This window comes from Leucopleurus acutus, assembly GCF_964270905.1.
Source record: "Leucopleurus acutus genome assembly, chromosome: 11".
Classification (NCBI taxonomy): domain Eukaryota; kingdom Metazoa; phylum Chordata; class Mammalia; order Artiodactyla; family Delphinidae; genus Leucopleurus; species Leucopleurus acutus.
In genome coordinates, this window is record NC_139152.1 from 98,218,409 (window position 1) to 98,234,151 (window position 15,743).

Genomic DNA, 15,743 nt, shown 5'->3' on the forward strand with positions numbered 1-15,743 from the left:
CCCGGCCGGGCTGCGGGGTGCCTGGCTGAGGGGCAGGAAGCAAGGAGCCATGTCCTCACTCCTCAGGCACCCCAGAGGGCGTCCTTCCCTCCTCCACCTGGGCCTCAGGGTCTCCATCTCTCCACTGGGGACGGAGACCCCACCCGGCCCGCTGGAGTGGCTGTGCAGCCAGCAGGGCTCACAGGAGATCAGCTCTGCTCTGGCTTCCTAAGAGCTCCCGTGGTCTCTGGTTGAACATTTGACTCCTTCCCTGGTCAGCGGCCGTGTCTGTGTCCCGTGGGAGCAGGGAAAGGAGGAGGCGTGGCCATGGCAGTGACGACAGGAAAGGGGAGGAGAAGCCAAGGCCGCTGCCCAGGCCCTGGGGAACCCGCCCTCCAGTGGCTGGGGCCGCGGCGGGCGCTGGCCGGCCGTCCCTCTGAGGGACGTGAGGTCCGCTGGCCGCGTGTTGCTCAGGGTGACAGTGGAGGCTCCTTGCCCCCACCCCTCCCTGACAGCCCGGGGTCACACAGCTCAGGGGCAGCTCTCTTGCCTGCCTCTTCTGTTCCTTCCAGAACTTTCCAGGAGGCAGCAAACTGTCTCCCTTCCATCTTCTTCATGATGGGTGGAAAGGACTGCGGCAATTGAAAACTTCTCTCAGCTTGTCACACCCTGCTGTGTCCAAGCAAGAGTCCCTCCCGCAATGGGCGCTGGTGGGTGGCTCCCATCAGCGGTCAGCTCAGCCGGGCCCTGGAAAGGCTGAGCCCCCAAAGAACACGTGGGGCCTGACGTAGATGCCGGCTGCTCCTCCGTGACGTCAGGCTGGTGCCTGTGTCCCCAGGGGCAGAGAGGCGGCCCTGTGGACAAGCCCAGCAGGGGCACAGATGTGACCCAGGTGGAGGAAGTGCTGTGGCGGCCCTGAGGCACCAGCAAGCTCTTGTGAATAAAACCTTCAGAAAGTCTGAGTTTTGAAGTTTATCATTGGTGGTTCCTTTAAAGCCTCAAGCGTCATTCTTGCAGAGACTAACATTTTAATTTGCTCAAACTAACGAGGGTCCCGAGGCTCAGCGGGGCAGCCCCGAGGCCCTCTGGAAGGCCACTGCTGATGCTAGAGCCCAGCGCTGGGCCTGGGATGACCTCGGAAAGACGCAGGCCGGGCGTGGGTGTGGGCTCTGTTTTGGGGACACTCTGGAAGTTCGTGAGACAGCCCGATGATAGATTTTACTAGTCTCGGGGACAGGCCCTGCAGTCCCCGTCTGTCCACGCTGGGCTCGCAGAGCTGGCCCCCTACTGAAGGAAGGCGTGGAGGAAGTCATTGTAGGAGATTTTTGAAGACAGCGTCTTGTCATAATACTCCAGAATGTGGAAGAACTCCTCCTCGGAGAGGTTGATGCCGTACTGCCTCAGGACCTGCAGAAGAGACGGGGATCCCCCGCTGGTCTCGGAGCCACTCAGGGAAGCATGAGCCCACCTCTCCTCCCGCCCCAAGCCTGGACCGCCCACCTCCAGAGTTGCCCCCAGCAGCTCTCTCTCCCGCTTCCCTTCTCCCCACCCCTCTTCTTTGCCCACCCCCCGCCCCCCTCCAACAGGGCAGCTCCGTCCAGCAACACGGGTGCGGGACACGAAGACCCCTGGACTTCCCTTCAGATGGGAGCCGCTGGGGTTCCCTACCCCTAGCCGGCCCTCCCACAATCGCCTCCCCGAAGGGTAGTGAGGCTGGTCAACGTGGAGGATGAGGAGGATGGACGGAGAGGAGGGGACTGGAGGGGAGACCTGGCCACAGGGCCTTAGCTAGGGGGGCCTCGGGGTGCGGCCCACCCAGGGAGGAGGGCAGGCCCGCAGGTGCAGGGTGCAGGGAGTCGTCATAACCCAACAGTAATGCAGCCCATGGCAGAGTCTGCTATTGCCCAACCAACAACAATTGCCCTTTCCCCTTCTGTTATCAGAACCCTGATTTTCAGGCTGCTGGGATCCACCCACCTAAAAAAGGTGACATTTCTTAGCTTCTCTTATAGCTAGGTATGTTCTGGCCAGTTAAAACTAACTGAGAATGTTATGCGGGACTTCTGGGAAGTCTCTAAAGAAGAAGGGCGTGCCCTCTTTCTCTCTCTTCTGCTGCCTGGAATGTGAAAGTGATGCTGGGGCTTTAGCAGCCATCTTGGACCATGAGGCGACCTTGAGGCAGGAAGTCAGGTGTTGAGGAGAGCAGAAAAAAATACAGATGTCCCCGATGACTGTCCGGCCACCATGCCAGCTCTGGACTTCCTACCTCTGAGATTCTTTTATGTGAGAGAGAAATAAACTTCTACCATGTTTAAGGTGCTGTTATTTTTTTTTTCACCTCTGTTATGTGCAACTGAGACACATTTTAATAGATAGATACCCTATTAGATAAAGATTAGGTTATACATTCCCCATCTATGTTTTGTGTTATAATTTGTTTCTCAGAGGGGGCTAGAAAGTGGGGCTAGAAGAGCCCAACGTTCCTCTGGGGCCGGCAGGACAGGCCCGGGACCATGGGGCTGAGGTCAGCTGGCCTTGCTATGGGGCTGATGGGCTGAGAGCAGAAAAGGCGACTGAGCCTGGGTGTCCAGAGGGTCCCAGCACCCATCTGGTCTCGGGCTCTGGCTCTGCTGAGGGCAACGTCTCCGTTTCTATTGCCCTCTCCCTGCTGTCACCCACCCCGAATTCCTGGGAAGTTACCTGAAGACGAGGAGACTAACAGAAGCTCACCCACTTCCTTCCCTTCTCTGGCTGAGAATTTTACTGGCCCCCAAAGTAAAGACAAACGCTGTGAGCTGGCTGCCACTGTGGGGCACGGAGGCCCCGGCCCAGCGACAGGCCTGGCCCCCACCCACCGTGCGTGGCACTGGGGCTCTAGGGGGCCCCTCGCCCTCCAGCGCCTTGCACGAGGCCCTTGAGAATGCAGCCCCGCCAGGCCCTCCAGCTGCGGTTCATCTTCCTACATTATTATTTAAGAAAAGCTTTTTGACTTAAAAAACTTTTTTCTAGCTGCTGAGCACAGATAAGTCTAAGGAATACATTTTTTGTAAGTGCATTTTGAGTCCATAGCCCCTTGTCTCTGTGATGTCCTGACTGAGTTTTCTTCCTGGCTGTAATATTTGATATTTAATCTAATGCTCTAGACCTCGATGATTTTCTGAACCTCAGTGGCCGGGGTGGGGACGCAGACAGGAGAGGAGAGGGGGGTCAAGAAACTGCCAATCCGAGGAGTTCTACGTTATTCTGAACGCGGGAGTTTTAAGTCCCCCTCGAGGGCGGCCGCTTCTTTCCTCTGGGAGAAGCGCTCCCAAGGTTCTGCAGGGTAAAGCCAAGCGAAGAGGTTCTGCTCCAGAGGGGCGGCTGCGGCGGGCGAGGCGCTCCCTCCAGACCACCTTCCTCCGTGGATGCTGGACTTGCGCGGGGCAGGAAAGGCACCAGGGTTCAGGCTCTGTCGGGAGAGCTGCTTACCAAACCGTGTGGTGCGCGGTGGGCAGCCCCTCCACGTGAGGGCGGCTGCGGGAGAGGGGAGGGCCGACCCCGGGGCTCCTGCGAGGCAGGGCTGGGGTCTGTGGGCCCTGAGTCGCACACCTGGGACCCCGCCTCGGCCCCCCCGATGCTGTCATTCTGCTCTGTGACCCTGCCGGCTCCCCCCATAAAGACCTGGGAGGGGGGCTGGGGAGGAGGCCTGGCCTGGCGCGGGGTGGAGTGCAGCCAGGGCTCCGCGAGACGCAGCAGCTGTCGTGCTGCCCCGAGGGCAGCGGCACTCAGGTGTTGGCACCGGGACGTCCCTGCAGGGTTCTAGAAACCTTCAGGGAGGAGAGCCTGGGGTCTGCAGCACAGGGACACGTGCACTCGGCCCTTGACAACCTGGGGGAAGTGGGGAAGTGAGGTCTGGGACAGCTGCCCACACCCGGGCCTTCCGCTGGGGGCCGGCGGATCCTTTCTGGAGGTTTTCTGGCCATGGGCCTTTGGCAACTGCTTCCTGGTCAGAGGTCACAGCCGCACAAGAGCTGTGCTCACCATCCTGAAATCAGCCACGCTTAAAAGCCCCGTCCTTCCCTCGTCGTAGGCCTTGAGTGTGCGCAGCATCGGCCTCCAGCAGCGCACAATTTGGGGTTGAATCCGCAGCAGAGCGGCATAAAAGGAAGAAGTCTCAGCACCGCATTCTTTCTGGGAAAAGAACCAAAAACCAAGAGGAGGTAAGAAAGGAGCTTTCGGATGGGAAGGATGGAGCGGACAGGCCATGGCCCGAAGGGAGGGAGGAGGGCTGCCAGCTCCTGTCGTCTTGGCCCCCTGCTCACTCCCCACCCCACGCTCCCAGCTAGGATGGAGTCAGCAAGCGCACATTTCAAGTCTATGTGTGGAATGATCACAAACAGCATCGCCTGTGCGCCTCCTTCCGCTCCTCCCCCACCCTGGGAGGAAGGTAGGTCTCCACAGCCCCATTTCCTGGATTGGGAAATGGAGGCTCAGGGAGGCTCCGCTTGACACCAACACCTGCCAGGCTGCCTCCCCGGGAGCCCCTCCCCACGTACTTGAGGGGAGAGACAGGCAGATAACCGGCCAATTTCAAAACAGTCTGAGGGAAAAAAAGAGATTCAGCTGGGGTCTTCTAGTACGTTCTTATAATGAACAGAGTTTTTTAAAAAAATCACAAGGTTGTAATTATATCTAGTAATTAGACAGTACACTACACTACGATTATTTCATTTAGATGCTATTTATTAGATTGGAAACAAGATATTTTAGCACGTTTTGGCCCCAAAGCACATCTGAGTATCACAGAGGTGGACTTTAGGCAGTCATGTGTAACACATTTGGGGGAAGTTTAGTTTAGTTTTTTTTTTTGCGGTACACAGGCCTCTCACTGTTACGGCCTCTCCCGTTGCGGAGCACAGGCTCCGGACACGCAGGCTCAGCGGCCACGGCTCACGGGCCCAGCCGCCCCGCGGCATGTGGGATCTTCCCGGACTGGGGCACGAACCTGTGTCCCCTGCATCGGCAGGCGGACTCTCAACCACTGCGCCACCAGGGAAGCCCCGGGAAAGTTTAATTTTTAACATGGCACTACATGAAACAAATTAGCACAAAGTTAAACTGCTTTCAATTTTTGTATAATTTAGCACCTATGATAGAAACCAGATACCCTATAGCTTCCTTAGCTGCCAATTTATCCAATCAGCTGGTCAGCATGCACGGAAGAGAAGGGATTGTATGCGCACTTGCCCTTCCCACACCCAAGCTTGGCCTGAGAAAGGGTTTCCCATCCAGCCCTGTACACCAACCCCTCCAGGAGTCCTCTAGAAGAGCCCCCCAAAGCAAAGCCCCAGCTCACTTCCACAGAGGGTGTCTCTGCTGTCAAAGTTGTAGAAAGCCCCCAAAGCACCAGAAAAGGCAACGGCCCTTTCAGCTACTCTGCCGGCAGACAGTTGGCATGGTGGGGCCTGGACAGCCTGCAGAGGGGACGGGGACTGGCACGGGGACCAGGCAGGGGCAGGAGCAGGGGCAGGCCCTGGCCACACTCTCTCCTGGGAAAGGCTCCCGGGGAGTCTCACCTCCTTGTCCATCATGCCCAGGATGTAAGACAGGACTAGCCTAAGCCGCAGAGCGGAGGCTGTGGGCACGTCTGGGTGAAAGACCGGAGCTGGGGGGCGAGGCAGTGGCACACAGAGGCGAGCTGGGACATCTGCCCAGGGGCTCAGCACGCCTCCCCTCATTTACAGAAGGGGGAGCTGAGGCCGGGAGAGGTGGAGGAGGGCCAGAGCTGGGGGAGCCTTGAAGGCTGTGTGGTCTCCATGGTTCTCCAGCTATGTTCCTGTGTCCCCTGACGACCCACCAAGGACAGTGTTTTCTCCACTCACAGAAAAGCTGAGCTAGAGAAAGAATTGTCTTAAGGTTAAGTTTTACTTCCTTAACTTGGCCTAAGCCTTTGCTTGGCTAAACTAGAAACTATGCTAAGATGGGGCCCGATTTAGCACAAAATGACAAATTCGGCTGCATGGAAAGTTCTGCGATGGATGGAATCCACTGTTTGCTGGGCTAAGCCGCCAGCAGTCTTAAGCCGCCACCTATGCTGTCAGGTCTGCCCCACACCTCTGGTCCCCGCAGCTGAGCCCTACAGCAGCTGGTTTCAGCTGTGTTTGCTCCCAGGTCGACAAGGACGGTTGTACTTGTTTAATTCAATGTAACTGAATTCAGCGTTATAGGTGATGGAATATGAGTGTGAAAAAGGCTTGTTCTACTTCATGCTGTGGAAAGACTCGAGAAAGGTGAGTCCGTGAACAGCGTGGCTGAAGTGGGTGTGGGTGAGAATCATAAAATGACAAATGATTAAGAAAAAAGGTAAAAATCTAGGGCACAGGCCCTCCAGTTGCCATTTAAGCATCTTTAGGGTCTCATTCCTCTTCAAGGAAACGAGAAGAGAACTGTAGACATGCATCACGGGTGTAGTTTACGCAAGAAAGAGAAAGGCTCTGCGACTGGCCGCCCACACCAGGAGCAAGGCCAGCCCGTCTCAGACAGTTGAGGAGTGAACCGGCGGTTATGTGTAAGCTACAGGCGCTTCCCTTTGCTGTGGTCCCACCCCACCTGCCTCTCCAGTGAACCGACCGAGACCCCCCGCTCCTGGTGGCCGTGTGAGCCGCTGACACTCTCCCCGACGCTCGCCACACAGAGGTGCCCGTGGGCATGTGCCACCCAGCCAGTTTGAGAACCTGGGATCCAGGCTGCTGGTTCCCAGTCTGGGGTCTCCAGGCCCTTATGGGGCCACCGTTTGTATGAAGTGAGACAATGGGATTTAGGCAGAACTGAGAAAAATGAAGGAAGCCCGTTCAGCCCCAGCCCCACCCCTTTCCTCTGGACGATTCACGTACCATTTTAGTCGCCTTCTGCAGTTTCATTCTCTGCATCAGCGAGGTTTCCTTTGCTTTTAACAGGAGGACGTAGCTCTGAATGAAGTTACAATAAGCAAACCTCCCGTTGTTCTTTAAGTCGTACTTGTCGATGAGCTGCCGGCACTCATCTCTGTTTACGCCCAGGTTGAATTTCTCCACGAGAGCTAAAGGCAAACACGTCAGTTCAGTTGGTGGCGGTCGGTTCACTCATTCGTTTGATCACGCCTTCATTCACTCACTCATCACTGGCTGAGACGCCCTGTGCCTGCTTCACAGGCTCATGGTTGGTGGCCGGACAGATATGGAAACACACAGGCACGCGACGAGGTAAGTGCGGCAAGGAGGGAGGGGACCCGCGTCCTGCTGGGCCCCCTCGGTCCAGGCTTTGCCTGCCGGCCTGGCTTTGCACGGTCACCGTCACTGTGGTCACAGCAGTACGGACACGACACCGTGGGGCTTACGAACGCAGGCGGGGAGAAGGCAGAGGGATGGTCCCAACAGACGGGAGTCGGGGCAGAGCCGGGCAGGAGGGGAGAAGGGAAGGTTCCATGTGCTGGGGTTGAGTCCGGCAGGGGCCCGACTGGGGGTCAGGGATTCAGACCTGGCCCCCGAGCAAGCATTTTCCAACTGTGCTTCCGAGATATGCTCTCAAGGGTCTCCCAGGCTACACCAATTTATGCATTTTGAGTTTTCACCTTAATGATCTAGAATGTGTATTCTGGAACACATGGACCTCCCGGAAGAGACAACCGCCACGCGATTTGAGGGTTTGTGTCTGGCCTTCTGACTAGGGTCACGTCGATGCCGCACTGGGGAGTCCTCCTGGCTGCCCTGAGGTGGCAATGTCAGGATGTCAACACCCCCTTGCTTTGCACTCATACACGTGCTCAGTCTTTTACTAGGTATACAGACGAAGCTTCTTTTGGAGTCACGATGCGTAATTGGAAGAGAGGTAGGATAAGGATTTTAGTTTAAGGTGAATGAGCTGAGACTTCCACTGGACATCACGAAGGCAACAAGGTTTCTGGGAGTGGAACACTGTGCTGCATTAACTGTAGAGGTTAGTGAGGAAAACCAGTGGATGTGGGATTTATAGACATGACGTCTTCAAACCAGCGCAGCCCAGAAGACGCTGCTGCGCTTGTGCAAACAGGTTTCTTTGCCTTTGCACAGAGGAAAGCAGTAGGAGGGCACGGTGCACCCAGGACATGGGCGGGGGGACCCAAGGGAATGGCCACTAGATGCCTTGGAGGTTCCAACTTGCAGAAGGCCATCCAACACGTATAGAAAATACAGAATGACTTCTGAAAATTAATCAGTGTGTTTTTTTTTTTCAGAGCACTGAACTTTGGATGCACTGTCAGAGCCGTGGATGGGGTGCTTACGGGAGTTCACGGTTAAAAAGAAAAACAGTGATGATGGTGATGATGATGAAGAACAGCAAGTTAGGGTTCATCACTCTCAAAATCAAAAGAATTAACTAAAAAACAAGGGGGACGCCAACGTGCATTGAAACCCACACTGGTGATTTCGTTTCAGCGAGACATGTCACGTCAAATCAATGTCACATCGTTTAATTATAACTGATTTCAAATTTTTATATTTAACTCATAAGTGGTTTTTTTTGGGCGGGGCGAGGTAGGAGCTGTTCACTTAAAGAGTTGACACCATAAAAGTAGTTTATGTTGATATAGGCGGTTCTCAGGAAAAACGCTTTCCTTTAAAAGGGGTCCATATATTAAAGACGGCGGGGGTGGGGGATGGGCTGAGGGGGCTTTTAAGCAGAGGAGTGACCTGGTCAGGTTTTCCTGTAATGTGAAAGGTTGTGTAAACAGTATGCAACAATTAGTGGGAGTGTACGTCTGTCTAACTGGTCTTATTTCAAGACTACCCAAGTGCTACACGGCGAAAATCGAATCAATAGGGCAGAGCTGGGTCCCCAGCTGTCCCCTGCGCCCCGCCCATGTCCCACCTCCCTCAGCTCTGCAAGTCTGTTACCATTTACAACCTGCCCAGAGACCACAACCCAGCCCGTGGTTTCGCGTGCTGACCTGATCGGGAAGGTGTGGACCTGCCTGCTAGGGGCTGAGGCGTTAGGAGTCCTTGTCCCCCATACTGGGGGTTTATCGAGGTGCTCCCCGCTGGGTCCCTGTTGTGTCACTCCCCTGCCGCCACCATGAGGAGTGGACTTGTGCTGGGAGGTGACCCTGTATCCCCAGGGGGAAAGGGAACGGGACGCACCCTGGAACTCCGTGGCGGGGATCTCGCCCTGCTTGTTGGCATCCCTCTTCTGGCACTCTCGCAGGAACTCGCGCCAGCAGCCCTGGATCTTCTTCCGCAGCTTATTCTCCACGGGCTCGCAGTTCTGCAGCGGCGGGGTCGTGCTCGCGGGGGTCTAGCAAGATAGAAAACTGTCTTGTAACCTGAGATTCCACGTGGAAGTAATAAGAGAAACTCACAGATAGGACTCAGGCGCACAATTTCACAGGCAGCATTATTTTCAGAAATAAAATGAAAAACAAAACAAAAACGGTAATGTTACCATTTTAACAGAAACAGGTTTGGAAACAAATGTATAGCCGGCCCTTTCTGGCTTCTGGAGGCCTCCACATTCCTTGACCCGTGGCCCCGTCCCTCACCTTCAAAGCTGCAACGCTGGGTGGGTCTCCCCCAGACTGCATCTCTCCAGTATGCCCCTTCTGCCTCTGTGTCCCCAGTGACCGGCCCATGTGATTACCTCGGGCCCCCGGACACTCCAGGACAATCTTGTCTTGCAGTCAGCCGATTAGCAACTTTAACTCCCTCTGCAACCTTGACTGCCCCTCGCCATGTAAGGTACACATGACAGGCTCCGGGGGCTGAGGCGTGGATGCCTTCGGGATGCTTCATTCTGCTCCATACACCATCTTTAACTCACTCAATACTTTCCTTACGTGTTCACTCCTCTTGCCCATCACCCCCAAGGCCGTAAACTCCACAAGGGCAGGGACCTGTGTTCATTCTCCGCACGTAGTAGGCGTGCGATAAACACGTGTTGACCGAAGGCCCAAGGAATGAATGAGCGCTCGCCGTGCACGAGGCTCGGCGGTGGGCGTGCTCCTGTGCCCACTGGCATCCCCTCAACAACCCTCGCCTGGAGACACCATCAAGCTTCTTGCAGAGGAAGGGGAGCCTCGGCGAGGCTGAGCCCCTCTCCCCATCCCAGGCCAGGGTGGCTCGGCCCAGGTCCAGGGCCGTGCAGTCAGACAGGCCTGGGTTTGAAATCAGCTCTCTCTGTGTGTAACAAGCGACCTGAACTCACGAGGACCCTTCTTAGAGCCTCGTATCTTCAACCGTAAAACGGGTGTGACAACACTTACCTTGCGGGTCCTGTGGCCCACGGCGGGGCTGTCCACCCCGGGGCATCTGCGTTCGTCCGAGAGGATGCCCTCCGTGTGGCTGACATGCCGCCCCCGCCCCCAAGGTCCCTCCCTGCTCTGAATCCTCTGTACTCTTCCCTCCCACACCCCCGTGCCCACAGCTACCTCCCCTCCCAGGCAGGTGACTGAGAGGACCCACCAGTGGCTCTCCTCTGAGCCCCCCGCCCCAGGCTCACCCTGGCCACCTTCTCGGTCACCCACACCCTGTGGGGACACTAGGACCCCAGCCCCGGCGGGACGTGGACCCAGTTAGATGCTGCGAGACGGGAACTCACGCAGGGGTGACTCCGCGGTTTGGACCCTGCTTTCAGGTCTCGAGTGGGCGACGACCCTGCAGACCTGCTTCTCTCTGAGACCTCGGGGACGCCGCACCCTCTCTGCGCCTTGGCCGAGGCGCCCGGGGCCGGCGGCGGGGCCGCCTTCCCCGAGCTGAAGCTGCTGAGGAAGTCCAGGTATTGCAGCCTTCCCTTGGCGTCGACGGGCATCTCGTCCCAGAGCCTATCAAACTGGCAAAGAAGCAGAGGTTACCTCCCAGGGTTAGTGGCAAACCCTCAGAAGTGGGGAAGAAGCCAGCGAAGAGGCGCTCTCCTCCGCAGGGGTCCAGGGCCCACGTCAAATGAAAAATTGAAAAAAGAAAAACGCCCATCCGGCTGCGGCTTCCTGGGAAAGCAGACGGGAGGATCGTGGGTGGCTTCTGCAGGACACTTTTTAATTAAATTGGGCCCTTAGCGGGCACTTTAAGGCCATTAAGTCTTGTGAGTAGTCACAGAGACTGAGCTGCAGGACAGAAGAATGTTTTAGGAGAAAATGCAAATCAAGCCGCAGCCCACCTCGCTCTGGGAGCCCAGTCGGGCTCCTTCCTGCTCCTCGAAGGCCCCCTGAGCCCTGCGAACAACGCACAGGTGCTGCAGCCCTCAGCCGCCGCAGTTTTTCTCGCCCTCAGGGCAAACAATGTCTTCTCACAAGATGAAAGGGGAGGCATCTGGAGAACAGCACAAGTTTACGGTTTTGTGTCGGTGCCGTCCGATGTCACGGGCTGGGTCAGGGCCACACGCGGCCCGGCAGGGATGTTGCAAAATGACTCAATGCCAAGTGAGCCGCCCTTGATGACTCGGGGGCTGTTCAGGGGGCCGAGAAGATGGTAATTTACTTCCAATTTGCTTTTCCACAGCCCCCCGAGGCCCAGTGCAGCGGCCTCTCCACCCCTGAGGCCATGGGAGGGATGTTCCTACCCTGTGCCTGAACTTGGTCAGAAACCGGCTTGCCTTGTGGGCTCCACTGGGGTTTTCCAGAAGCATATTAAAAGGGACCACGTCCGGCTCTACTTGAAATTCTGGAAATGAAGTACTGAGGGGTGAGGAAGAGAGGGAGAATATTCCACGCCCTGAGAAGGGAAAACGGCTTAGTTTGGGACAACATTCTTGATGTGTTTTAGCTTTTTATTTCGAAATCATTATAGATTTGCAGGAAGTTGCAAGAATGGTACAGAGAGGTCCTCAGGGACCCTCCACCCAACTTCCCTCCAAGGTTACATCTTACGTAACAACTTCATGTGTGTGTGTATAGTTCAGTGTCATTTATCACACCTGTAGTTTTATGTTGCTTTAATTTTGATCAATGAGGGAAAACTACTCGGGGGAGTGGAAGTGAGGGTCCCTGAGAAAGTGCTCACATGGGCTCAGACAGGCCACAGCATCATCACCAAGGGCAGTAACCCCCGCACCGGTCTCCTCCAGGGAAGTTTTCCAGAACCACTGGGCAGACCGGAGCCTCTTCTCTCCCTTCTGGCATCCTGATGAAACCACCCATGAGGGGACACCTAGCCTGGCTGAGAGACTCCCCGAAGGATCCTCTGAGCTTCATCTTTGAATGCCAACCATCTTGCAAAGGTGCTAGCACACAGTAGGTGCTCAATACATGTTTCTTTTTTTAATGGCTGAAGATCCGTATCACATGATAAGACTGATCAGACAATGGGAAGACCCTTTAGAAATGAAGAGGGATTGGAGGCAAGGGCTAAACCGTGTTCCGATCACAACTCTCAGGAAGGGCTTTAAGGAACAAAGATGTGGCTTAAAAGAGGGTGGGCTGCTGGTGGGCTCTCATGCTCTCGTATCTTAGCAAGACTTGGGAGGCAAGTGGGAGGAAGGCCATGTGATTAAGGACAGATACAAAGGATGGGCATGAATGCTTCAGGAGGCAGTGAAGAGCTGAAGCATGGAAATGAGGACGCCTGCAGAACGGCCACGGACAACAAAAGGGGCTCGTTCTCAGGCAGGTGAGGCAGGCGCCCACCACCTTCCTAATGAAAGCCTGTGAGGCAAGCGGGGTCAAGGTAGGACCGCGCAAACCCTATTCTTATCCTATTCTAACTAAAGGGGCTTCAACGGGCAGAATACACATTGCTAGGACGGGCCTGGGCGGGTGGGGAAGTGGAGGCCCACGTGTGGCTCTTCAGCCCTGATGGGTTACAGCCCAGGACACTGATGCAGCCTGGAGATGCAGCACAGGATGGTGGCTGGTGTGGGCTGTGGGGACAGAAGGGGCATCAGAAGACTGGAAATGGGTACCACAGAAGTAGACTCTGGAAACTTATGGGCCTGTGAACTGGACGTGAGACCCGGGTAAAATTCCTGTGGTTTGTGAAGGAACTGAAAGGCAAGTTCATTGCATGTCAGCAAGTTTCCAGGTGACAGGGCAGAATGCACGCCTGCTGAAAGGTCCCCTGGAAACGCAGAGTAGCAGACAACTACCTTCTAACTACTTAAAAATTCACCACTTCGGGTTCCACTTCTGCTTGTGATGTGGAAAGCGGCAAGCGAACGCCACTCCCATTCTAACAAGAAAAAGCCAAATACCTACAAACTCAGAACTTTTCCTGAGCCCATGAGACAGTTGAGGTTGCAGGAGCCGAGGGGACTGGACTCCACGGAGCCCCGAGGCTCCAAGGAGAGCCCGACGCGCCAGCTCTCATGCCTGGTGGGGCTCAGGAGGAAGTGCGAGGATGGGAAGAAATCAGCCGAGATGTTAGCAAATTCCTAAAGGCCAAGCTGGGCTGGCGCTCAGGCTAGAAGAGCTGGGAGTCACGGGCACAGGGAACGCTCACACTCACAAGCCTTTGCCACTGCTCCCAAGAGGCACGTGAAGCCACTGGTGGGGGATGGACCGGAAACACGGCCCGCTTCTCCAGACCCTCCTCTACTGAGGAGCAAAGCCATGGGCGGAGCCATAAAAACCCACTCAAGCCCGGGGGCCCTGGGCAATCTTCTGCTGGAGGGATCTGACGCTGGGGAGGAGTAGCAACAACAAAATTCAAATGTAGCTCAATTACCCACCAGACTGATTCAACAACGCTGCCACACTCATAGCCTGACAGAGAAGAGGTGCGCCCATTTCCGGGCATAAATACCATTGATGCCACCATCTCTACTATTCTTCTTCGCACTACGTCTGGCATTCAGTTTTTTAAAAATCTTGAGACATACAAACAAAAGAAAAACCGACCCATTGCCAGGAGATACAGCTATCGACAGACAAGAGTCAGAGATGAGCCCACTGTGGGGACTGTCAGACAGGAGCATTAAAACAACTGTGGCTAATACGTTAATGGATCTAGTAGAAAAGGTACCCAGCATGCATGAACAGATGGGGAGTTTCAGCAGAGAGGTGCAAACTAGTTTTTTAAAATGCATTGTCCCTCTAAAGAAGATATACAGATTGCCAACGAACACATGAAAGAACGCTCAACGTCACTGATCATTAGAGAAATGCAGAACAAAACTACAGTGAGGTACCACCTCACACCAGTCAGAACGGCCATCATCAAAAAATCTACAAACAATAAATGCTGGAGAGGGTGTGGAGAAAAGGGAACCCTCTTGCACTGTTGGTGGGAATGTAAATTGATACAGCCACTATGGAGAACAGTTTGGAGGTGCCTTAAAAAACTAAAAATAGAACTACCACATGACCCAGCAATCCCACTACTGGGCATATACCCTAAGAAAGCCATAATTCAAAAAGAGTCATGTACCACAGTGTTCATTGCAGCTCTATTTACAATAGCCAAGACATGGAAGCAACCTAAGCGTCCATCGACAGATGAGTGGATAAAGAAGATGTGGCACATATATACAATGGAATATTACTCAGCCATAAAAAGAAATGAAATTGAGTTATTTGCAGTGAGGTGGATGGACCTAGAGTCTGTCATACAGAGTGAAGTAAGTCAGAAAGAGAAAAACAAATACCGTATACTAACACATATACATGGAATCTTAAAAAAAAAAAAAAAGGTTCTCAGGAGCCTAGGGGCAGGAAAGGAATAAAGACACAGACGTAGAGAATGGACTTGAGGACACAGACAGGGGGAAGGGTAAGCTGGGACGAAGTGAGAGAGTGGCATGGACATATATACACTACAAATGTAAAACCGATAGCTACTGGGAAGCAGCCGCATAGCGCAGGGAGATCAGCTCGGTGCTTTGCGATGACCTAGAGGGGTGGGATGGGGAGGGTGGGAGGGAGACGCAAGAGGGAGGAGATATGGGGATATATGTATATGTATAGCTGATTCACTTTGTTATAAAGCAGAAACTAACACACCATTGTAAAGCAGTTATACTCCAATAAAGATGTAAAAATAAATAAATAAAATGCATTGTCCTTATTCAAACACAACAGGGAAATCGGATTAAACAGAAATGGAGAAGAAACCCATGGCATTCGAGGCATGGTATGATGCAGGTGGAGGGCGGTACTGTCTCAGGAACAGGGACAAGAGGCCCCCATGTGAGATGGGCAGTTAGAACCAAGCCATCACCCACTACCTGACGTAGAAACTGGAACTGGCCTGTGCTGCTAGTGTCCACAGTCACTGAGGACAAAAGCCTAGAGGCCAAGGCAGGAGGAGTCCAGTCCCTAGGACCAGGCCAAGACAACTGTAGGACCACCCGGCGGTGGCGACCACGCTGAGGAGACCCACCTGGGCGAGCTGCGTGGGGAGCATTTGGGACTTATCCGAACAGCCCGGCTGGCTCCTCTCTCCTCACTCACTCCTACCTCACCCCTTGTCTCAGAGCAGCATTCTGGTAAAAAGGAAGTGGCATGAGTAGCTCAGCCCCTGCCTTTCTTCCCACTGGGATCGGGGCCCTGCAGAAAGCATGTGATAATTAGCAGATGTCGCATCAACACTGAGAGATGCTGGAAGGCAACTGAGAAACCGCTTGAAAGGGTCAGGGAGAGAAAACTTGGACCTAGAATTCTATCCCCAGCCAAACTATCTTTTGAGGACGAGGGTGAAATAGGGAAGCTCTCGGGCTTCCTCTCCCCTGAAAGAGCAAGTAAAGATGTACTTGAGCAAAAAAGAAAGTGACCAGGAAGGAGAGCAGGACAGAAGGTGTGACTGTGGACAATGGACCAGTGAGGCGCCCCACGCCCGCCCTCCCCTCCC

At 54.6% G+C, this 15,743-nt stretch overlaps 1 protein-coding gene across 1 annotated transcript in view; it reads right to left on the reverse strand.

The window, feature by feature from the left end:
* Positions 1-1,263: 1,263 nt before the first annotated feature.
* EFCAB6 (EF-hand calcium binding domain 6) overlaps positions 1,264-15,743 on the reverse strand; it is a gene marked incomplete at its 3' end in the record, with an annotated part of 172,103 nt that continues 157,623 nt past the window's right edge. Inside the window, 5 exon segments of the mRNA XM_082850474.1 lie at positions 1,264-1,386; positions 4,000-4,149; positions 6,852-7,036; positions 9,114-9,267; positions 10,567-10,797. Of these exon segments, the coding sequence (XP_082706600.1) occupies positions 1,264-1,386; positions 4,000-4,149; positions 6,852-7,036; positions 9,114-9,267; positions 10,567-10,797 (843 nt within the window).